This window comes from Astyanax mexicanus, chromosome 6 (assembly GCF_023375975.1).
Source record: "Astyanax mexicanus isolate ESR-SI-001 chromosome 6, AstMex3_surface, whole genome shotgun sequence".
Taxonomy (NCBI): Eukaryota; Metazoa; Chordata; class Actinopteri; order Characiformes; family Acestrorhamphidae; genus Astyanax; species Astyanax mexicanus.
The window spans coordinates 17,093,342-17,118,280 of NC_064413.1; the positions used below are offsets into that span (position 1 = coordinate 17,093,342).

General features: G+C 39.2%; 1 protein-coding gene across 11 annotated transcripts in view; it reads left to right on the forward strand.

The window, feature by feature from the left end:
* Window positions 1–1,877: 1,877 nt before the first annotated feature.
* The window catches only part of LOC103035455 (protein MTSS 1), an 86,293-nt gene continuing 63,231 nt past the window's right edge, over window positions 1,878–24,939 (forward strand). For all 11 annotated transcript variants that reach the window (XM_007232049.4, XM_007232055.4, XM_007232054.4 and 8 more), the window contains exons 1-3: window positions 1,878–2,367; window positions 6,791–6,852; window positions 12,995–13,068. In XM_007232049.4, the coding sequence (XP_007232111.1) occupies window positions 2,296–2,367; window positions 6,791–6,852; window positions 12,995–13,068 (208 nt within the window). In that variant the 5' untranslated portion in view covers window positions 1,878–2,295. The remainder of the gene's footprint in view (window positions 2,368–6,790; window positions 6,853–12,994; window positions 13,069–24,939) is intronic.

A 24,939-nucleotide genomic window follows, 5' to 3' on the forward strand; every position in this document is an offset into this window, starting at 1 on the left:
GCAGTCATATTGTGCACAGCTATTAACTCATTTCAACACCTTAATAAGTCGTGGCGACGCCGTAATTATTTAATTCCTACGCCTTTATTATCTTGTTTCTACACATTAGGATCTCATTCCCATGCCTTAATAAGTAGTGGCTACTCCTCAGGATCTCATTCCCATGCCTTAGTAAGTCATGGCTACTTATTTTTTATGTACATTTAAATACCCTTTAATAAACGCTTAAGAAATAGGTGCACTGTATTATATTTTCTGCTGGTGATTTAAATTTTTATGCCCTAAATATATAGTTTCTATTAACATTTTGAGAAACCAATTATCTTTTAAGAAGCGTAGGCTTGTACAATATAAGACTTTTACAAACACATTTTTGAGTAATGCAAAACAATTGTTTATTATTGTTATTGTCAAAATTATAGAAGCAGCAGCCAGTATAGACTGGAGCCACATGTGATACCATCAGTAAGGAAAGAGAAAGCATTTTTTGCGGATATTTCCTAAAAAGAATTCTTAAAATCTGAAATGCATTGAGCAGTAAGCCTAGAGAAAAGATTTTTAGATTAAGCACAAATAATGCTGTTGTTATTTATCCTAATAAAGCACCAAAAACATGCTCATAGTTTTTGTTCAAACAAGAAAGATGGAGACTCTCCTGGTGACAGTATGAGAATGAGATTACTCATGCAGACTGTGTGAGAATAATTATTTCTTTTTGTATTTTTTTTTGTTACGATAAAGAAAAAGGTATCAAATAAAGTATAATTTGGGTATCGTTTCAAATTCAAAGTATCGTATCAATATCGATATTGAAAAATTGAAAAAGATACAGAGCCCTAAAGAACACATCTATGTGATGCGAGCTGATAACAGTGAGCAGCGGACAGAAAAAAATACATTTTGGGCATGCTATGTCATTATTTTCTGATACGGTCTCATTATTTTTAGAAACTATGTCTTTATTTTAAGATACTATGTCGATAGTAGGTGTGGTGGATTATGAGTAGATGCTGCTGTGGAAAGTCTCGTCGCCACTAATGCTCTGGTGGAGTGTCTTTTCCTTTGTAGCGCTGATTTTTGCCACCAGGTGGCGCCAACAGGCAACTATATTCAGGCCGAGTCCATACTTGTACTATAACATCGTAGCAGTGAAGCTCTGTATTTAACTTTATTCTAGAGGTTTTACAAAAATCTTCCGATAATAACTGTAGCATAAAGAAAAGATAACTAGAAATTGATTCAGTTTATTGTCAAATTGCCTATTTTATATATTCTATGTTTTTAAGCAGTTATATTCTGTCTGTTCTCATCATCACCTTATTTAGAGATACTAATTCATCATTTTGAGATAACTTATTATTTTGAGATACTATATCATTCTTTTGAGATACTAAGTCAGCAAGCCAGGTACTAAGTCAGTGACTGTTCATTTTTTGTTATGTGAAAATTAAAAGTAAGAGTAATTAAGAGCATTATTCCTAAAATACACTAAATTATCTTATATTTACAATGCTTAGTATTACAAAAAACTTATTAGAGAAAACAATTATTTATTGCCTTGAATTTTTCTGTGTGGCCATGATGAGTTTTGTTATTAGACAGGCTCTGTCTTTACACTTTAATTCTGGTGTCTGTAAATCCAGGTAATGCTGGGTTTTAGACTGGACCATTAAAACATATTAGTTTAGTCTAGTCATCTTTGTTTCCTAATCAGGTGACTCAGTTTCCTGTCCTAGATAGATATTATAGCTATACAGTAGGCTAATACACACAGCACTCAATTTAAGACACACCCTGCCTGGACCTTTAGTAAGGGGCGGGGCTTCCCAGCATCAGCGCTCCGCTCCGAGTGAACGTGCTCCGCCCCCGGGTTTTACGTCGTTGCCACAGCATCAGCTGCTCCGGGCTGCAGAGTCGGAGTGGAAACAGAGCGCTCGTACTTGTTTGAATCTGATCCGAATTATTTTTTAACTTACCGAATTTTTAAACGATATTAGTCTTTGTCTCTGAGGTGCGCGGACTGGCGCCAGTCATGCTGTTTACAGCAGTTATGGAAGTGTTTTCGTCGCGGGAAGAGAGAGGAGTTATGAATCGCGCAGTCCGGTGTTTTCTATAGCTCACCGTCTCATAGCGATACAGCGGCGGCGGCTCGAGGAGGGCTTGTTGTTGTTTTCAGACTTGCTGGATATTTGAGTCACAAACCGACTGGAAAAACACTAAATTCCCCTCATTTTTTCGAAGCAGGAAGGCTGTAATCTTATTTTCTCCTTCTTAAGTGTTTTTTGATGGTGAAGAATGGAGACGGTGATAGAAAAAGAGTGCAGTGCCCTCGGAGGGCTCTTTCAAACAATCATCGCTGACATGAAGGTAAAGCTCAGTTCTGTAACTGTAACTAACCTTTTCATTCTAATGATTATTATGATAGCTTTACTAACTTGCAGTTATTCTTTTGGTTGAGTCGTAACCCGACTAGCTAACCTAGCTTGCTAGTTAAATAAGAGTTTGTTGTGTTAACGCTAGTTTAACTACGCTATTTAACGAATGCCCATGGCAAGCAGCTGTTCAGTTCAGCAGCCACTGAGAAATTTTCAGCTGTTTACTTTTTACTCAGTTCTGAGTTTTGTTTTGCTCGCCAAATGCTGATGTAACTGAGACAATAATGCAAAATGGTCGGGGTAAGGTTTATTAGTTTTTTTTTTTTACCTGAATGCAAAAATAGAAAATTGTATGTAATTAGTTTTTTATGTAGATCAGTGTACAAGAAATTAGTTTTCATCCCCAATTTTATTTTTTTTTCTTCTCTTCATCTCACAATTGGATTTTCAGAAAAAAATAAAAAATGAATCTGTTATTTATTTTCATATTTTTCCATTTTTGCATTTTGCAAGGATTACATGATCAGATTTGTGTTACAAGATACAAAAATGGTTAAATCTGAAAATCGAGAAAAGATTCACCTTTTCATTTTTCTTGAAATTCTGTTTGCCAAAGTCTAAACTGAAAAACTATATACCGGTAATTGAACAATTGGATGAAAACCCATTTCTTTTTCACTCTACTGAATGGAAAAAACTAATTATTAAGTTTTTACCCAGTTTTCCATTTTCGAATTTAGCTTGATACAGTCAGAAAATTAAACTGCTAAACGTTACACTGACCCAAAACAACACAGCTTTCCTCTTTTATCTGCATAAAGCCAGGTTTAATACAGTTAAAAATATGCACAAGTGATATGAGCGGTTTGAACTAACCAGAAGTAAAGCTTAACTAAAGCCAACTAGCGCTGCAACTGATGATTACTTTGGTAGTGGAGTAATCTGATGGTTATTTTTCCGATTAGTTGATTAGTCAATAATTATTTCTGCCATGTTCTCCATCTCTAAAACATGGAAAGTACTAATATTTAGTGAGTAAATATGTAATATGTTGTGTTTGGGCACTTTTGGAGACACAGACTAAGTTAACTGTAAACTGTGTGATTAAGCTATTTACACATCTGCCATTGCCCTTTTCTCCCAAACGCTGTTGTCCCAAGCACTGTTTAATGCGATACTGTTACAAAATTAATGATTAGTCGACAATGCAATTTGTAGTCGACAAATTTAAATAACCGCCCTGAAGCCAGTTTAATTTTAAAAATGTAAACTGGATTCTGGTGCTTAGTTCTCAGTAAAAAACAGCTTTGAGTTCTAAGTTCTAAACTCGTAAGAGCACAAACTCATTTCTAAATATTGATACCCAATTGAAATTGAATCAGTTAAATTAATTGAGGAGCTCATTCATGTTTTTTTATTGTGGGCAAATGACTGTAAATATTTTAAGGTTGAAATTCTGATGCAACATAAGTGAAGAAACACCATTTTCAGAACTAGTTATATGGGTTGTAAATCATTTAATTAAAGCTTTTAAATTGTTAAAATGCTTGGAACAGAGGTGTAGAAGCAAAAATACACTTTTAAAAGGAGCTAGATTTATCTCCAGCACTAACCCAGCTCACCTACATTCTAGATAAGATCAAATGTATGAACACACATTCACAAACTGTCCTGTGATGTCCTGTGATGCTCACTTCATGAGTTAAAATGATGGACAGAATGCTTTATGGAACTTTACACAAAATTTAAAAGGTCTGTATCACATACTTCACCATGGGCTCTGCATCTCTACAGTCTGCATCTCTCAGTTGGAAAAAAAGCTATACCTAATTGTTTGGGACACTTTTGGGCTAAAATGAAAAAAAAAACTGATAAAAAAAATGTGTGCATCTGCAAATTTATAAGTTTTAGTCTGTAATTCATAGTATGTGTGTATGTTTGTGTTAAAAGCAAAATAAAGTTGTTGTCAGAATGATTTTTCATCTTTACTTGATCACTGATTCGCACAAAATCAAAATGCTGTGGGCATTGGACAGGTGTGCTATGAGCTGGAATAGTCCAGAAAAAAATATGTTGGAATGAATTTGACATCATATTTTGGAACTGGCACGTGGCACATTCCTGTACACATTCTGGGGCTTAATGATCACTGGTCAAAGGTCAAGTCAGAAATCAGTACTGGAATTCCTGTGACCTCCAAGGTCTCCAAAAATCCTGCATGTGGACAGAACTAAACTGGGAGGAACGACAGGTGCTGATTAAGCCGGTCACCGTATATCTGATGGCGTTGGGAAACATTGGACTTAATCATCTTTGCAGGGGAGTTGTTTTGTTTAATGGTACACAGTCGGATTTATGTCCGCACGTCAGCGAATGAATCACCTTGTGTGTGGGTGAACATAAGATCAGCCTGTAACTAAGGTATCTGTAATCTAAAACTGTGTGGCCTTGCTGTTAAGAACTAAGTGTACAGCCATGGTATGTTTGTGCAAATTGTGTTCCTGTGGTCATGTGCTGTCCATTTTTCCTCCAAATGTTCTTTTCCCTGATTGTTGCCAGTTCTCTTCTTCCCCACAAAATGCTATTAGCATTGAGAGAGTGAAGATTGGCTGGCATATGCTTCCTTGGGGAGAGATTAGGGCAGCTGTGTTTTTGTACTATCATTATTGCAGCATAATTTGATGGCTGAATATGCTTGGAGGAGAACATTATTCTGGGTAGCATTATTCTGAGCCTATTTGCATTGAGGTCAATTATACTCTCCTGGACTCCCATATAGGGCTGTAAAATGCATCATATATGTATATTCAGGGGTTGGACAATGAAACTGAAACACCTGTCATTTTAGAGCAGAGTTTTGCGCAAAATATTGCAATGCACACAGCATTATGGGTGAGATACCAGAGTTCAAAAGAGGACAAATTGTTGGTGCACGTCTTGCTGGCACATCTGTGACCAAAACAGCAAGTCTTTGTGATGTTTCTAGAGCCACAGTATCCAGGGTAATGTCAGCATACGAACCACATCCAACAGGATTAACTGTGGACGCAAGAGAAAGCTGTCTGAAAGGGATGTTTGGGTGCTAAGCCGGATTATATCCAAAGCTACTTCTTAAACTGAGAAAAATGAATGGAACCAAGGCCAGAATCTAAATTTATCATGTTCTACATCAATAGTGAGATATCCTACAGTGTTATAACATATTGTACACCCCAACTCCCATCCATGAACCAAACACAGGGACCAAATGTGCGATGTTTCAAATGATGGGGCCAAATCTTTGCTGATATGATATTTTGTCCCACTGTGGAACACATCATGTACTGATTTTACTATTTTCCAACAATGGATGAATATAAGCATTATGTACTGATACTGAAAAGAGTTTAGATATAGATTAGTAGAGGGCTCAGTGGAGCTGTAAGAACAAAGATAAACCTGGAAGGCTCAGTGAAGCAGCCCTTTTGCATTGCATTACATTGAGATGGTCCATTGTTGCTGCTGTTGTGCTGGACCTCCGCAGGGGGTAAACTTTCCAGAGCCGTGAAATATTTAGCAGTCATTGCAAAGCCTCGCTGGCCTTCATTCATAAAGAATAGAAGAATAATGCCACTGATCTCAGATCAGATATCCCAGCTGTCCCACCTCGTAGCTTTGCTCATGCAGAAACTTTACATGTTATACAAATGTGACTTTTTTTCTTTTTTTTTTTAGTAGTTTTGTTCTCACCAAATATCTGCACCATGGACAAGTTAAGTTTAAGTCCCACACAAACCCTAATGTGTGCAGGGATGTGGAACTGATCCCAGGTCAGCAGCCGGCAGAAACATGTGATGACTGGACCCTTTACTAAAGAGGCCCATCTTGGGGGGCGGTTGTCTCACTGTCCCTTTCTCTTTCACCTTAAGCAGATTGAGTTGCATGCTGTCACATTCCTGGAGTCACTGACATACGAGCTGCCAGTGCCTGTCATTTTTCTCTTGTCAAGTAGCTTTGGATGAAGAGTTGGGATCAGTTTTTTTTTGTGTATTTCGCTTTAGTAAAACTCGATACAATCATAGTGTAAGGTTTGTTTATGCCACTCTTTTGCAAAAAGTCCAAAAAACTCATAGCTGTAAACAATGTTCCTTTGAGTGTGTCTACAACTATGTTAATGAATTTGTGGTTACTACCATTTCAGCTTTATAACAAGGTAACCTAGATTAAGCATGCGTATTTTAAAGAAAATGTGGATGTATATGTTGTTAAATTGGATGTTGTAAAGTTGTGATCTTACATCCAAGCTAGAGCTTGTTCAACTCTTGTTAATGTTTTTTAATGATATAAGTTTGATATAAATTTAATGGTCCTAGGAGGTTAAAATTGTTTTATATGATCAATAACTGACCAGTTTTGTACCCTTTGTGTGTTTACAGAGCAGTTATCCAATCTGGGAAGACTTCGTCAGCAAAGCGGGGAAATTACAGTCTCAGCTTAGGTAAGTGTCTATTTACATGAGTGATAAGACATTGGGTTCCAATGGTCTGTTTCTACACTGTCTTAAATTTTCTGCTCCACTGACCACATAGAAGCACTTTGTAGTTAAATAGTTACACAATGAAGTCCATCTGTTTTATATCCATCTTTGTTAACCACCTTTCACGCTGTTCTTCAGTGGTCAGGACCAGCACAGAGCAGATATTATTTGGGTTCATTATATTGGGGTCATTCTCAGCAATGCAAGGACACTGATTGGCATGTTGGTGGTGTGTTAGTAGTGTGTTGTGCTGACACTTGTGGATCTGACACAGCAGTGCTGCTGGAAGTTTTAAAGAACTGAGAATATTGCATTTTTCACAGTATAAATTGTTCCAATTATAAGGCACACTATCAATAAATGTCTATTTTCTGGTCTATTTTCATACATAAGGCGCACAGGATTGTAATACTCACCTCTGAACGGCAAATGAGCTACCGCTTATGCTAATGCTGCACCAGCAGTGCTAGCCGGGGTGAGCAGCAGGCTACAGGCTGATAATAATTACCTCTAAACAGCAAAAAAAACTAGCGCTTAGCGTGTTTAGCGGATAATGGTAATACTGATCCAGTCTCGAGTCTCTGTGCTGGAGAACTAAACTGAAACTCCTGTATAACACTGTACTTCAGCAGAGTGGCTTTACTGCTCCTTACAACCTGACTGGTAAAATTCATATATAAGATGCACCAGATGATAAGGCTCACTGAGCTCAGATCAGAAAAGAAGGTTCTTGTGCAAAGGGTTAAAAAGTTGAGCAGACCTTTCTGTTTTTTTTCCATTTCTGAAAGTGAACACAACAGCTCATTTGATCCACTGGGTGAGCACAGAGAGTGCTGGTTAATCATGCCAGGATTGATTATGATGATTGATTTTTGTCACGCCAGACTGGTTTAATTAAGTGACTTTAAGTCATGCGGGGTAACGTTGTCTAATTTGCATGTGATTTTGTTACTGTTGATAGATTTGAGTTGCTGATCATGACCTTGCACTCCATTGTCATACATGGCGTTTGTCAGTGATAGTAATAATGAGACAATGAGGTGTTGAGACTGTTGGTACGGTAAATTAGACCTCTTGTGAACACTGTGGAGGCCTGTGTTTTATTAATGTGCACTCAACACCTATCTTGTACTTCCAAGGCAAGCCAGTCTCAACATAGTGGTATAGTGGTATGGCTGTGTGTACTGCCAGTACTGTGAGGGTTAGAGAAGGTTTGTCTGTAGCAATGGGTCCTTTCACATTTTGGTCTCTTATTCCTATAAACACTGAGCTTTCAGACGTCATTGAAAACTTAGATGGGCCTGTATGACCCCAAGCATAATGTTAGATTCCTTAATGTGCTATAACGAACTACGCAGCACTTTGGAAGTACTATGTTGAAGGAAAGATGTATTTAGCATGGTAAACAAATAATGCTAAGGCTATGTTAATTTAGCTAATGTTACTATGTCAGCCCTGTACAGCTTAAAACATCCAGCTTAAAAAAAACAGCCATTTGTAAATGAGTAAACTTATACCAAAGATGATAAATTATGCGGAACACATTAGTAAATGTAATTTAACTAAGTAGAATGTAAAAGTGTGAACTTAAAGCAGCACTAGGTAGGATTTTCTTGATTTTTGATCTTTTTAAAAAAGTAAAATTACAGCTTGAAACTCACTGCAGCTCTACATTTAGGTGTAATAGGAGGAATAGCGGTGCTCTGTGTCTGTGCCGGAGCTCCTCTAAGCTCAAACCAGACTCTGTAAGTTTTCCGAGGCAGCCGCGACTAACGCTTGCAAGAACTGCGACCTGCTTTCCGACCTTTAGTTCTAACAGTTCTACAAGGACTACTGGTTCATTCTTTACAAACTAACATACAGACACTCTGGCAGAAGCTGGAAAGAGACTGAATATGACTGTGAAAGCCAGAAAACGAGAAAGAGAAACTAATCTGCCTGAAACAATTATTACACTCTACAAATGTAGGGGGAGCCCACGAGCACAAAATCTCAATCCTACCTAGTGGAGCTTTAACCAGTTTTTTTTTTCTCTCTTCTCACACAGCCGACTCTGGGCTAATAAGCCTAAAGAAAACAATAAAGTCATTTTGGAACATTTTTATTGGTCCATTCATCTTGAAAGTTTGACACAGTGTGAAAAACAACAAAAGTTGGGATGTAACGTTTTTGCCCAACAGCTATATCATGTATCTTATATTATAAGCTGTGTTTGTCTCGTTTCTTTATTGTGCAACTATGTTCCTCACTGTGTAAAATGCAGTTATTGAGGACAGTGTAGAAAATCTGAAGCCATCGCTCTTGATTTAATTTATTATGTGTTCTTTGCAGCTCTGTTGAAATCTGTCCTCACTATTAAAACACAAGCAGGGCTTGAGACTGTTTCCTCTCTTAACTGTTCATGATGAGGAATCTTTCATTCCCTCTTCACTAAGCTGATGTCAGACTGCAGTTGGCCCCTCATTTTGGGAAAATTAGGACCGGAAGAAATGTATGGTCCAAATAAAGTCTTCAGGTTTTCAGGGCATTATATGAAATGTAATATCCTTTTCAGAGTATCAACATGAATAACTTTTCCAGGATGTAGTCTGAACAGTGTTATGACTCGGAGGCTGAAAGTCTCTAAATTATAGTGATGGGATATTGCTGGAAATTGGCGTGATTGCTTTCTGTGGTTTGTGTCTATGGATGCTGCGATGTTTTCACAGGATATGTGATATTTAAAATGTAGTCTGTCATGAAACAGAGCTTGCCTGACACATCTGGATTAATCATCATCCAAGCAATGTCACGCCATCCGGCCGATGTAGCGACCACATTGAAAGTTCGCAGCGACATGCAATGCTCTGCTTTTCTAAAGCTATTAGTCAACATTTGATATACTCACAGGCTTATTCTGTGCTGAGTCACCTGCGCCCACCCGTGACGCTCGATTAGTGTGCTTAAGGAGTGGCAAGCATGCTCTCTTTCATTGTGTAAACGGGTATGAAATTATTTCATGTGAACATGAAGGCCACAGGCACACCATGGTTGTGATGGCATTAAGCAGTTAGCTAGGATAGAGTTGCCCTGCTCGATTGTTCAGGGCAGTTTTAGGCATTGTTTTTTAACTCTGGTACTGGATGCATTGTTATGGTAATGTAACGCTACGTTTGGGTGCCCATTGAAAAGCTTTATGTGTTTGTCAGGTGATAAATGTGCAGATGAACTGTAGAAACAACCTTAGGAAAAACTTTAAATTCATTATGAATTCCTTTTTATTGCAAACCCCAGGGGAGTGAAGCTCAATGACAGAATCCCAAATTGCCCTAACTGGACTTTAATAGCTCAATTTGGATGTAAAAGTCATTATTTATTTTCTTATGATAGGCTTTTTGTAAGGAGACTGTCCAGGAGGAGATTTAAAAAAAGCAAAGGGCAATTAAACCTTGTTATGTAAAGCTGATCTCTTTTGAGAATTGCACCAAGCATGTGGACGAATCATTTTAAACTGGGCGAGTGTGAGGTGATCTCCTTTCAGAGCGGATGAATCTGATTCCAGGTTATGTTCAGTCAGAGAGAGAGTGAAAGCGCGTCTCAGTCAGAAACTTCACTCCTTCGTTTCTTTGTTTTTACTATGGGTGAAAGAGCTATGGTCTGAGTTTCCCCTTCTGAAGTCTCCATTGCTCCACCAGCTGCTCGCGTTCAGTAAAACTGATCCGGATCCTCTTTTAGAGGCTGTGTGACAAAAGTATGTAAAGACGCGTGACGTAGCCAGAAGAACTCTCCGTAAATGGTCATTCCAGCACACTGGTACCATTAAACACAAAATTTTATTCCTTCTCCACTCAGAAATGCTTCAAATCAAAATGTGTTAAAACAAACCATGTGAGAACACTCTTTCTGCTTATTAGTCAGACCATTAGTCTGGGCAGGGGGCTAGAAAGTAAATGCAGGAAGAAGGTCCTGTATTCTGGACAAGTGCATATATTTGTGACATTTCACATCAACCATTGGCATAAATGGCATTCGCTATTCATTGCTGTAGTAATAATCTGGTTAATATATCTGGTTAATCTCCACTTCAGTATCTAGTTTACCTCAAACTTGCGGAGTATGAGACCACCTCCTTTCAAGGGTGTCCACATCTACTCAAACGCACCAAATCGCACCAAGAGAGAAAAAAAGCTTGATTTCGGTTTAACTGGGGTAAAATGCACAGGTGTAAAAAGCCCTAAGACCTTTCTGCTGAGAACTTTGATGCTGTTCTGTTTTTTGTTTTTAAGAGCATTTTGAAGACCCTGAAAAAAAGCCAAATGTGTTGGCTAGGTCTGGGTGCATCTGAACCGTCAAGGTTTGTGCTTAAGTTTTGGGTTCACTAGTTGGAATTGCCAGTTGGGAAGTAGCTAATGAAGTGCAGAGTTCAAGTGCTCTGTAATTTAGCCTGCATTTCCTCTTCCAAAAGGGACGAAGATGTTTTGCTCCAAGATTACAGCTTGACTGGGCATCTGTGTTTTTGTGGTTAAAATATAATTTTTTTTTTCTTTTTTTTTTCTGTGTGATCTTACCAGCGTGACATTTCTGGAAAAGCAGCAAGCATGTGATCCAGACCGTCCCTCAGTTTGTTTTTGCTTTGCTGTCTGACTGGGTGTTTGTTTGCTTTTTTTGTGCTCTTTTTTTCTATTTTTCTTAATTTTTTTTCTACTAGTTTGATCTAATTGCCTATTGACGGCACCCCATTTACTAAACTTTTACCTCAAACAAATCTTTTTTTTTTTTTTTTTTTTTTACCCATTGCAAAACTAAAACAGTGGTTTATTATTTAGTTTTTTTCTGCTTTTTTCTCTCTTACACTTAGAGGCTTAGAGGGTTTGCAGGTAAAAACAATCAAGAATCAGCAGGAGTTTCAGACCACAGCATGCTCCTCTTCAGTCTCTGTCTAATAATGGAGAAGAATGCGTAGGGTTCTTGCTTTCTTTGGCCATCATGTGACGTTGTTGGTGTGTTTTTTAATCACAGAGGGACTGTTATCCTGCTGCCCTGAGCGTAGGGGAATTTAAAAAGATGTTCGGTTGATTGCAAACATGCTGTTTGTTATACAATAAATCGTGTGGAACGCCAGCATCAACAACCAATCTAAGCGTAGAACATTTCGTTTGAAGCCGGATGAGGAAACTGTATAGGGCTGTATAGGCCTAAATAGAGGCCTAAAAAAAATTATACAAAAAACAAGTGTAGATCAAGTGATGAGATGCTAGTAGTTTTCCTCAGGGTAGATATTTTTGTCCTGCTTTGTCAGTAATTTCATCTCTTTCTCTTCTGTTCTGTTCATCTCACATGAGCCATTGTTTGCGGATCTGGGCGGGCAGGTGATGATCAAAAGGTGCTGTTGTGGAGAGCTCGGCGTGGCACTATGGCAACGCGTGGGTATGTGTGCGTGTGTGCCTGGTATCTGTTTTGCCTTTGGCGTCATGCTCGCTGAAGGCGAATCTGATCCCGCCGACCTCTGCTCGTGCTCCAGCTTTTGGCCGAGTGCTTTGCGTGCCGCGTCACATGACCTCGACACTCTGGACGCTCAGGGATCGGATTTCACACTCTCTCTCTCTCTCAGCCTCTGTTGACAGCCGTTCCGACCGTGGAAGAGGAATTCCTGTAGTTCCACACTTCTTGACTTTTTTTTCCATCCTCCCTTTTCTCCTTTTCCTTGTCTCTCTCTCTCTCTCTCTCTCTTTTTTCCTCATATCAGTCTTTGTTCTGTTCTGTTCGGTTATCTGGAGCCATTATGGAGTTGCAGGAGGTCATTAAAGGTTCTCTAAGCAGCTGGCAGACAAAGAGACAGACTGACACAAAGGAACTAAGCATTCTGGGCAGTCATTAAAGAAATGTACTGCCTTTAAATGACCATTAACCTACACCCCCGCTATCACCATCCTGACAATTTCCCTCGAACAACAAAGCACCTTCTGACCAGCCTGAACTCAGGCCAAGCACAGCAAATGGCCAGATGCCCCGACACGTGTGTGTGAGTGAGTGAGTGAGTGAATGTGTTTGCATGTGTTTGAATGGCTGGCAGATAAGAGCACAAAGCATTGACCGGCTTCTTTTCTGTTTTTTTCCTTTACAGGACGACAGTGGTGGCTGTGGCTGCTTTCCTGGACGCCTTTCAGAAAGTGGCAGACCTGGCCACAAGCACGCGAGGTGAGTAGCCAGTGGACCCTCAACGTAGCCCTTTATGTAGACAAAGGAGAAGAGAATGGCTTAAGGAAGGGCTTCCTGTTTTGATTCATTGTCTCAGTGCAGCATCCTCTGCTCAGAAGAATGTATGAATGCCTTTGGCATTGTTGACAGTCCCCCCTGTTGTGTCTCTGCGATGGGAAAGTGTCCCTCTTGTCTTGCAGAGGAAATGGGAATGACTCCAGGCACGCCTGAAGTCTCGATGCAGCTTGTCACCTGTTCTTATTCGTCCCCCTCTGGACACTGTACTGATTCTTCGCTGTTACATGTGCATTTGAGTTTTCACACACGTTCGGTTCTTTTGCATTCCAGACTGAATATGGGTGATTCTAAAATATCACAATATTTCAGGTTACATTTACATACAATAATGATATTATATTATAGTAGTACAGGCTAATAAATCATATAGTCATTTTGAGAGTGTACTACTGCAGCAAAATTAATGATGAAGTTTTATTTAGTATACCAGTTTTAAACACTCAATTAAATTTGGGAAAAGTACCAAACTTTTCCCAAAATATACATTTGTCCCATTATGATGTCAGCGTTTATCAGCAGAACCTTGCAGTAGATAAACTTCATTTATTGAATTTCTAGTACATCAGTATCATCAAATTTGAATTGGTCTAAGCCAATCAAAGTATAATAGTCAGAGAAGAGAAGAGGCGCATGTTTAGGGCTGGGGTGAATGATCTATAAGCCATATCCACTGAAAACAGGAGCTGTGTCCCAAACCTTACATTACCAAACTTCGTAGTGTGTTAGAAGTCCTCTTTTATTAATGTAGTAAGTTAAGTATAGCTAGAACTATGTGGTTTAGGACATGGCATGAATTACACCAGAAAGCAAGCTACACTACAACTTCTAGGTTAATTGATAAAAAAATATTTATGTTATGTGTAGCTAGAGCTACTCTTGCTAAACGCCTACAACCTTGACATTGTTTTAGTGATAGGACAACAATTCTGTTCTGGAAGTTCTGGAAATGATTACACAAATAATGCAGTGTTTTTATTACAGTGCTAAAAAAAACAATGCTGTTTTATTTTAAGTGGCACCTGTGAGCAGTTGCAGTGACATAACCTGCCAATCAGAGCAAGAAAGCAAAATTAATTTTAATATATCAAGGGACACCTTAAAATACACAAATAATGGAATTTATGAAACGTCTATGAATCACATTTCCATAGATGGAGTAGATAGATGTCCTTCAGGTGCCCTGCACTGTTAATGTATTTTTTTTGTTCCTCAGCATGTAGTTAGTGTATTACTCTGCTACAGACTTAGACAGAGAGAAAAAGAGACAGAGAGACAGAGAAGAGAAGACTGAGTCCTGTTTTGCACTGCATCCAATAAAAAGGGAGTGCTGAAGCAGCCTCTCATCTCCACACACCCAGGCCTCTACAGGCTCCTATTAATAGTCACCTAGAAATGTGCACACATTCATCACTGGCCTCTGGAGCAGGGAGGAAATAACAGGCGGCCCGTCCGCAGTGGCCGCGTTTTTCTGGCTTTGGCTCACGACTCTGCAGCTCTGTGACATGCTAGGATGGGAAATGAGAGAGTTGCATTACAAAATCCTCTCATCTGCCCCAAAAGGGCAGCCTGATGCCAGGTGCTGCAGATGCAGCCTGGTTTGAGTATTGAATTATTTTTAAATATACATTCGAACAGGCTAAGCCCTTGCTACGTAAGAGCGAAACATTCTCTTGACCACACAAAGTGCCTTTTCCCGTTTTTTCTTTGACTGAAGAGAGCAGTGGTAGGCCCTAATTGCTGGCGCTGGCTACGAGACGGGTTTGATTTTTATGTGGTGAAAAAACCCCAAGGCCTATTGGTTTAATGAAAAGGGGGTCACGTTCTAAATTTACAGCCTGCCCCCATCGGACAACTTTTTTCTCCCCTTTTAGTGCTTAATGATGTGGAGCACTTGCCCTAGCTCTTGTGCCCACTCTCTCTCTCTTTTGCTCTTTAGCTCTCTCGCTCTCTCACTCTCTCACATACTCTGTTTTTCAGTTTGGTGATTTGAACATAATCTGCTGTTAGTTGGAGGTTCAGATAGGCTTTTTAATGGCATCCATGTGCCTCTGTGATGGTAGTAATTATGTGACAGACGTCCATTAATTCTATTATCAACCAAATCCTGGCGCTGACATTAATCTACACTGTTTATGCTGGTAAGCACGGGAGCCATCCAGCCAAAAAATTGTGTCCGTTAATACCAGGAGGTTGATGAGGAAAGTCATTAGTACAGATTGAATTTTTGAAATTCCCTTTTAAGCATTGTCTCTGGATTTATACAGACGCAGCTTCTTGTTTGTTATGATTCAGACAAGTGGAGAGTGAATGACACAACGTATCATTATTAAAAGTATTATTTTGCATTTTAGCTTCAACCATACTTAACTAATGTGCAAAAAAGAAAAACCCTGAACTGATATTGGGTTGTTTAAATGAACATAGTTTTAATTTACTTTTTTTACCCACCAAAAACAAAATGGACTTATGTTCTGGAGAATGTTCTAGAAAAGTCAGCTGGCAAAAACAACAAATTCACAAAAACACAGAAACGGAGCACCTAATGAGATTTTGTATACTTGCTATTTTATTATAGTAAGTGATAATACATATGAGTGTATATAAAGAATTACTGTTAACTATAAAATCTGCTTTTTTAGGTTACTCACTATTATCCAAAGCTAACACTATAAACAACTGTGGTTCATACCAGAAGATTTAACAACTTTACTACCCATTTCTCTGTTTATTTTATGAAAGCAGGACCAGAAGCACCATTTATTTAACTTTGTTAGAATAGAAGAAAAACATGTAATTGTGGGTCTAAACTACGTCTTTTGCCATTGTGTTTGCATTAAATTCACAAAGAATGCTGAGTATTTCTGCTTGCTTTCCTTGAAGTCACTAACCGGTGCATTCTCGTTTTTTGGGGCAGAGCAAAAACACAACAGGCAACTTTACCTGTTCTTACAAAATGCAAAGCAAGTGAGGCAACAGAATTGACATGGAATCAGACAAGTAGACAAGGATGTCAGAAACGCAAGAATGCACATTGAAAAATGTCCTGGGTAGCCAAAACCTAATGAGTAAAGCATTTTTAGATTCTCTGTGTTAGTACACTCTTTTTAGACAGAATAAGACCTTTTGGTTTCTCTGTTTATTGTGGCATCAGTAAGGGGGAGAGCTTCTTGGCCTCGTTTGAAAATCTGCTCTGCTACTGTCATGGGAAACTAATTGTGTGTGTTTGTGTTTAGAGGGGCTAGGTTGAAGCGGTTCAGCGTTTGTCCCAGCGGAGGACTGGTTGGTCAGGGCGGAGGTGTAGGGACTGATTGTGTTAAGAATTGTGGTGGCCTGGAGCCTGAAATAGAACCACGCAACAGCCTGCTTCAGCTGGGCTGTGGGTGGGTGCCTGGCGAGAGGCCGGTCCTGTGATTTTCTTGGTTACATCACATTCTCACACATACTCGCACGCAAGCACAGTGCTCTGCGTACTTTTGTGAGAATGGGCGTATCGTATATCGGAGCGTAGAGACAATGGGGGATTGTATTGTTGCGTCATTCAGTGAAACCCATGAATAGGGATTAAATATTTCATGACGTGCTTCTGTTCTTAGTGTACTATTGTCTGCATTGTTAATTATTAGTAAAGGTGCTGTTCAATGCATGCATTCAGTGTTTAACCTTTTTCACTGATGTCACATAGAAGCTATAGTATGTGACCTTAATCAGGGAGAATGATGCACAGATGTATCCAGATAGGTAGTTTTATGCACCCATTTACAACCCTGTCATGATTCAAGCTGTACTTCAAACTTTGCTGAATGGGCTGCAAAAGTGTGTGCCCATTTACTGTTTTTCTGCTCAAAAATAAAGACCATTTTGCATATACAGTGTATCATAAAAGTGAGTACACCCCTCAAATTTCTGCAAATATTTAAATCTTTTTATGGGACAACACTGACAAAACGACACTTTAACACAATAAAAAGTAGTCTGTGTGCAGCTTATATAACAGTGTATTTTTTCTTCCCTCACAAAACTCAATATACAGCCATTAATGTCTAAACCACCTGCAACAAAAGTGAGTACACCCCTAAGAGACTTCCCCCCTAAATGTCCAAATTGAGCACTGCTTGTCATTTTCCCTCCAAAATGTCATGTGACTCGTAAGTGTTACTAGGTCTCAGGAGTGAATAGGGAGCAGGTGTGTTCAATTTTGTAGTACAGCTCTCACACTCTCTCATACTGGTCACTAAAAGTTCCAACATGGCACCTCATGGCAAAGAACTCTCTGAGGATTGACTGCTGTTCATTTTCACACATGCCCAAGCCATAGAGTTTCTATGTCCCCACAGCCAACAAACTTTATGTACTCCTTTTGGGCAGGTAACTGAGCTTTAGTCCAAAACTTTCCTCTTGGAAATATTACTTTCCTAGTTATTGTTGTAGTTATTTTTTTGCAAGGAGTGTGCAACGGGAACATCATAGATCGTAGGGTTGAGTTGTGTCTGGAATTACGTTCCATTACGTGATTATGTCCCTGTGCCATCGTCTCTGGTCGTCTCTGGTTTCCTCCTGTTCAGTTCTGTTCCTGTTAGTGTGGTGTTTTCTTTCTTCTTTGGTGGTTTCTGCCTCTTTGTGTTCTTTGTGCAGCCTCAGCTCCTCTTTGTAAGTGCTGTCTCAGGTTTATGGCCAGGTAGAGCAGCACAAGGTGGGGATCCCTCCTCTTGGCTTCAAATCTCCAGGGCATGCAGCAGTCTCCATGGCAACGGAATGGAAAGGGCGCGAGAGCCCGCGTATGTGTGTGTTTGTCTGTGTCTGTGTTTATGTCTGGTTGTGTGTATGAGTGTGAGCCAGAGAGTGAAAGAACACGTTTGACATGTCGCACTTGGAACAGTTTGTCTTCCTGTACATTACTCTGCTGCACATATCTAGGCTACATTGCCTTCACAGCTTTGTTGCATTGATCTTTAGCATTTGTTTGATTTAAATTTGAGCTTTTGATTTTAATTTAATACCCTCTCCCCTCCTTCCTTCCTGCTTGAGGCCCCCCGTGTCTGCTTCAGGACCTAATGTTTTTTTAATTCTAGCACTAGCATGTTGGAGCATGCACACTGTGGTCCTGGTAAACCCTTAAGCGAAGCTGTCTTGCTGTGTATATCTGTGTGTTGTATCTGTGTGTGTTGTATCTGTGTGTGTGTATCTGTGTGTGTGTTTGTGTGTGGCCCACACCGCTACGATTTCATCTACGCTTTTATCATCACGCTTCTCTTCTTTCTCTTGTTCAGTGGCGTTCGCGTTCTGTGAGGAAACGTGTTTGTGTTCCTGCTTGTTTGTACTGGACAACACTGTAGCACTGTGGAAGTGGCAGCAGTGAGATGTTTTTTTTTTTCCCTTTTTCCATCATCAGTGACGCACAAACAGAGGTAGCGCCTTGTCACAGTAGGCAGTAGGCAGTAGGCGGGCTGCGAGAGTAATGCTTCTCATTCATCATCTGTGGGGCTTGTACTATTACCATCGCAACAGCTTAGCAAACCTCTTTTCAGTTAAAACTCGCCTTAATTTAGTAGCAGACAAAATCACATTTGGTCCAACATAGATTTCCACTCTTATATGGCTATAAATAATTTTTTTCATTTTTATTAAGGCTTACATTAGTGGTATTATGGGAGCTTGTTGGGGTGTAAAACCCAGCTGTTCTGGATTGACGAGAGCTTTTGGAGAAGCACGGCTTTTCAGTGACCTCGACTCATAGTGCCCCTGTCGCTGTTTTGCGTGATAACAAGGGAAGATGCAACACAGGATAACGCCCACATGGTTGTCGCAACAGTGGTCAGTTAACATCTACAGAACAAGCTCTAGCATATATGATAACTGTTTATTTATAACCAGCTAAAGAAGTTTGCTGTTTGTAAGGTTTTCCCCTAATTTAATTTCATCTGAATATTCCTCTATTATACAGTGGCACCTGTGCTGATTGAGCATGAAAGGTAGCATATGCTTCCTTCAACTTTTTAAACTGCCACTGTGAAAAAAGCAGCGTCATTGTACAGCTTAAAACACTTAAAGGAGAACACTAAAAGCCAATTCTGATATATTAGCTAACACACATCTGTGTTGACTAGCATTTGATTCAGTGATTGGGAGAGTGAGGAGCATCCAGCCCAAAGAAAATAAAGCTGTGTGCTTAATGTCTGAGCATACAAAAGAGTAGAGTTCTCCCAAAGTTTAGCCTAAATATATCTGCAGTGTTCCCAAAAAACCTTTATATCTTCACAGAAAAAGGATAAATTATTAACCTTTAGTAGAGTTTAGAGGAAAAATATATTACTTCATTTCATTTTAGAGTATTACTATTGGTTCTATTGACGTTTTTTTAGGCAAACAGAAAGACACAGTAGGAGTGGCCCTTAAATAATATAATGTTATTTCATGGTATTTTTGCAATTACGATACTCTTTGCAAATATGACAAAACACTCCAAAAAAATGTTTCAAAAATATACTACTGCAACTAAATGTAAATGTAATTTTATTATTAAATATGGTATGATATGGCACAACTCTAACTGAGATATTAAAAATACAAGCATTTTATCAGATTTGTAACAGAATGTCATGATACTAATAATTCACTCCATATATCTCTTCATATATCCAGGATTAAATTAAAATGAAAGATACTGGACAGATATAATCTCTCTCTAGTAGATTTATCATGAGAAATGAGAACAGTGTGGATTATTCTTTTGCTAAAAACAGCCAAAAAATAATACCCTGAAGTGATAATTAGGGGTGGGTGATATGGCACAATATTTCAGGGTATAATATTCTTTAAGATATTAAAAAATTATTGAAATATTATTGCGATATTATTGTGTATGATATGATATGGCACACCCCTAATACACAGGCGTAATATGATTCAAAATGATAAAAAGGACAGACATTTTTATATCATATGGTTGTAAAGGAAAATGTCTGAAGTGTGTTTTCTTTTTTTTTTCTTTAATGTAAAAAAAAATAAAAAAACAGACATGGGCAAGATTCATTCTGAGTGTCGATATTGATACATTTACATCCATTTACATTTAATTGCTCAGGCCAGTTGTTGATTCTAATTCTAATTGTGAAGCCTGTATTATACCCAAGATTCTTGACTTGCGATCAGGACTCCTGAGAAACAGCAAGAAAAACACCCAAGTTGTTCTTCCATTGCCTCATACTGAATATAAAGTAGTGCCAATGCCTGCATCTGTGCACATTAAGTGGCAGGTCATTGGGGTCTGTTGGTGCTGCGTGCCAGTTAGCGAGGCTGGAATCTGACCTCTTTAATAGTGTTGTCCTGTTGCCAGCTTCAGTCAGTCAGAGAAAGAGAGAGAGAGAGAGAGAGAGCACAGAGGACGAGTACAGCATGGCTAAGTTTCACTCTCACACTGTACTTGGCAGTACACAGATACAGTCGTACAGTAACTTGTCATGGCATATAGACTGTCAAGACTGTTAGTTATTGATTGAACTAAATTAAAGAAAGTCGAGTAGTAATAAAGTAAATTAGAATCAAAGGTCTGCTTTTACGAGCCAGGTTGTAAATTTACTTTTCTGTTTACACTTCACAGCTTCCTGAGTAGCAGTACACGCCAAGACGTCTTGCCATATGCCACTTTAATTAACTTAACATATGACCCTAATGCATCATTTTCAACTACCACTGAGAGGGTTTAGTTTTTTTTCCCTCCAGTTTCTCCTGACAGGTGGTTTTCTGTTCACGTGAGTTTGCTGGACATTCCGTGCACTGCTGTGTTTTTATAGTCTGAAAAAAGCATTCAGGATTTCATCCTAAACATCTCAACAGAGCTTTACGAGGAGTTTTAGCTATCTTTTGTGGCAATAATGCACTACATTCAGAAAAGCCTTAAGTAAAGTAATGTTAAGTAAAGCTAAACTTAGTAAAAAAAAAAGATTTTCTTTTAAAGTCAAACGATCACTGGATGTTAATCTACACAGATTTCTCTCCTAAAAATGTTTATTTTGGGTGAGTATATTTACAGTATACGTAGATTTTCAAATGTTTCCAGCACTAAGGCTGGAGCATTAGCTTTAGCAGCTAACTGCTAGTGACAGAGCTAAACTGAGTTCCCGTAAGCCAGTGCGATATTAGCTAGCGGTTCATCCCACATTGCTTGTTTTAACACGATAAACATGCAGACTACAGTCCATTATACTCTTCTCTAAATGACAAAAAAGCTAGCGTGGTTAGCAGCTAATGCTATTACTACTCCAACAGTGCTAACCAGGGTTAGCAACAGACTACAGGCCGATAATACTCACCTCTGAACAGGAAAATTGCGTTTAGCGGCTAATGCTAATGTTACTTCAGCCTCTGTGCTGGATAACTAAACTGAAACTCGTGTTAAACGCTACAATCAGCAGAGTGAAGGCTTTACTGCTCCTTACAACCTGACTGGTACAAATTATACATAATATGCACTGGATTATAAGACTCTGACAAAATTTTAAGTGCGTCTTATAGTGTGAAAATTAAGATATATGTATTTATTAATTTATTCTCTCCAAGCTTTACCAAATGTACCCAATGCATATTAGCATATTCCTTTATTTATGATTTGAACATTTTCCTTAGTACCCGCTGTCAACACATTTAGCAACAAACAGTTCCTTTGTATGCCTTTGTCATAACCATTCCATCCACCTACTCTGTCTGTATCGTCTGCTGTAGTGGATTGCAGCATATTGCATACATGGTTTGCAGCACGTTGCATTCGCGGGTTGTAATCGGTGAGGAGTGTAGGAGTCAGGTGTTGCTGCAATCGTAAAAACCTGCACAGTTTCCGTGCCCCCCCCACCCCCCACCCCCCCCCCCCATTCCCAGTGCTGCAATTTTGCAGAGTGGTGGAGGTTACAGGATGCTTTATTATCCTCATCAAATTCTTTGGTACTGCAGTGTTCTGCTGAAATACTTAATATATAGAAAATACAGATTTAGATTTATGTTTTTTTATTGAGAAATGTGGGGGGAAAATTCCATTAGAAAAGGGCAATCCAAAAATGCAAGTGTGAATGTTCCCAAGACCAGTTGTTTCACTTAGGAATTGGTCTGAGATATATTTAAGCCACATGTCAAAGCAGTGTAAATGCATCCGTCTCTCCAAGATGTATTTTATAACCAAAGCTCTGCTCAGTACAAATAAAACACCACTAATAAGGCCACATTTGCATATTTTGTGTCACAGAGCAAACAGATTTCAGTCTGACTAACCTAAAAGACATTTACAACCAAGTGTAAATGTGTTTAGCATGTGGCTAAAATTTTACCGGGATACAGTCCAGATACTACATGATGTGACCAAGTGTAAAAAGGTGTGGAACCTTTTACAAATTGGAAGCACACTTTTTAATGCTTATACAAATACAGATATACATTGCAGACAAAAAGAATGAGGAGCAAGGGCTTACTGTGTTTACTGTGTAATTAAAAATAACTATATAATATTTAAAAATGATAAGTACAGCATTTACTTTTAGAAGAAGTTTGATCCAAAAAGTTTTAGCATGAAGTCACAAAAGTAACCATTAAAAATGTCTTCAGGAGAATCTTAATATGACAATCAGATGTATAAAAAAAATAAAAGCAGCTCATGTCTATCTCTAAAACCATTCCGTCCACATACTCTGTCTGTATCAGCTGCAGCAGGGGATTGCAACATATTGCCTACATGGTTCGCAGCACGTTTCCTTTCCCAGCTGTAATCAGTGAAGGATTGTGGGAGTCAGGTGTTGCTGCAATCATAAAAACCTGTGCCGTTTCCTTGCCCCCTTCCCCAGTGGTGCAATTTTGGGAGGGTTGTAGGATGGTTTATCATCCTCATCATCGCATTCTCTACTGTTGAGCTGTTCTGCTGGAATGCTTATGGCAACATACAGATTAAATGTACCATCTTTTTTACAGGAATTCTGTCCTAAAAAAATCTGTTCTCAATATAGATCAAGTCATATATATTATGTAGTATTAAGTAATATGAGAATATGATTATTCTTGTTCAACCCCCCATCATTTGTCAGCCCAAATGGCAACACTTGCTCCTTCCCCGTAATAAAAACGGTCAGCAGGCATGTAATGTAGTTCCCTTGCCTTAAGCTTTTAAGCTGTGTCACTCCTTAAAGGCCTAAAAGGGATGTGGCTTGAGTTGAGTTAACCCACGCTGGAGAGAATTTCAGCACAAGCTTAAGGCAGTGCCTTGTTTTGTTGCCAGATGAGTAACTCTGCGTTTGCAGAACAGGATTTGCAGAGATGAGAAGGCCCTATTTTCCTAATTCAAGTTGTTCAAACACACCTTTGCACCAAAGATGGGCATGTTTTTATGTGTTTTTTTCTGTGTGTAATCTGTTATTTCACTTCATTTACATACTTCTTCTACAGTAAATCCATAGAAGAAGCTTTACATGTCAGATATCTTGCTCTATTTAACCATACCCTTTTTTCTCTGTCTTTGACTGTTGTCCCCTCTCTCTTTGGATTTATTTTCTTGCTAGATCATTAATTATTAATCTGGGTGTTTTTTGTTTTTTTTTACTCCAGATATGATTAAATAATTAAGTGGGGTCCTAAAGATAAAGGAAAGCTTTAGCAAATGGAGCTATGTGGTTGTCAATGAAAAATGTGTTTAAAAGTGTTTTTTTTTTCTAAAAGTTTCTAAAAAGTCTAAATCTTCAGTTTGTACTACTTTTTTTTTGAGAGAGAGAGAGAGAGAGAGAAAGAGATAAAGACACAGCCTATAGACAGAGACCACAAATGAAGCTCAAGGCGGGGCATGTCCTGCCCCCCCACCACCAAAATAAAATCTCTTTCAGTCTTTTTTTTTTTTTTTTTGTGCGAGCACTGAGGCCAATTCATTTTTCCGTAGATACTGATTGCTCTCAGATCATATTTTCCCCCGAATGTAGAATTGCTCCCTGTGGGAAGACTGAATGGGCTTGTGTGAAGGTCTGTCTAAATGCTTTGACTTTATTTTGTTCCGTTGCGAACCCAGAAGCGCTGGCGTGCCCGGACGCTTGAGCTACTGTACCAGTCGAACACTCGGCTCTTTGTGAGTTCTCTCTGGCCGAGGCCCGGTGATAGGGTTCACAGGCCGTGCCCGCAAACAAATGGGAATGAAGTCACTGCATTGAGCTGGACTGAAGGCCACTCATGCCTACCGGACCCATTTAGCTGTTCTCCCAAAGGGAGAAAGCCTAGTCTCTGCAGAGCCCCCAAAAATGTGTGAGCGCAAGCTCTCAAGCACTGGCTGTGACGTAGGATACATGGGGAGGGGGGACCTTGACTATATGCATTGTTTTGCAAACTGCATGGAAAGAATCCTGCACCACCCTATGAACCATATGTACATGGTTGAAGTGTTTCTGAACTGGAGCTTGGTTTTGCTCTCTCTAAAAGGTGCTTTCAGTGTTGACCCTTATAATCTAAACCTGCTCTGCTCGAGCTTTGTGTCCTCAATGCCCTTATATGCACAGGAGGAGCTAATCCTAGAACACGTCGTCTCTCACCGAGCTGTGCTAGATGTGTATGGGTCCAGTGTCCTTAGAGTGAACTCCTCTTACATTGGCAGTATTTACCCACTTACTTAGATTTACTCCAGCTATTCCTGGCAAGGAAATGATTAAGTGTGTTGAGTGTCAGATTGTAAGGATTCAGTCACATCATTTCAGGCATTGTCTGCACATGCTGGACTCTATGCTGTCTGCCTAGGGGCTAAGTAGAGGGAGCAACATTGTGGTATAGCAAGTTTCGTCATGC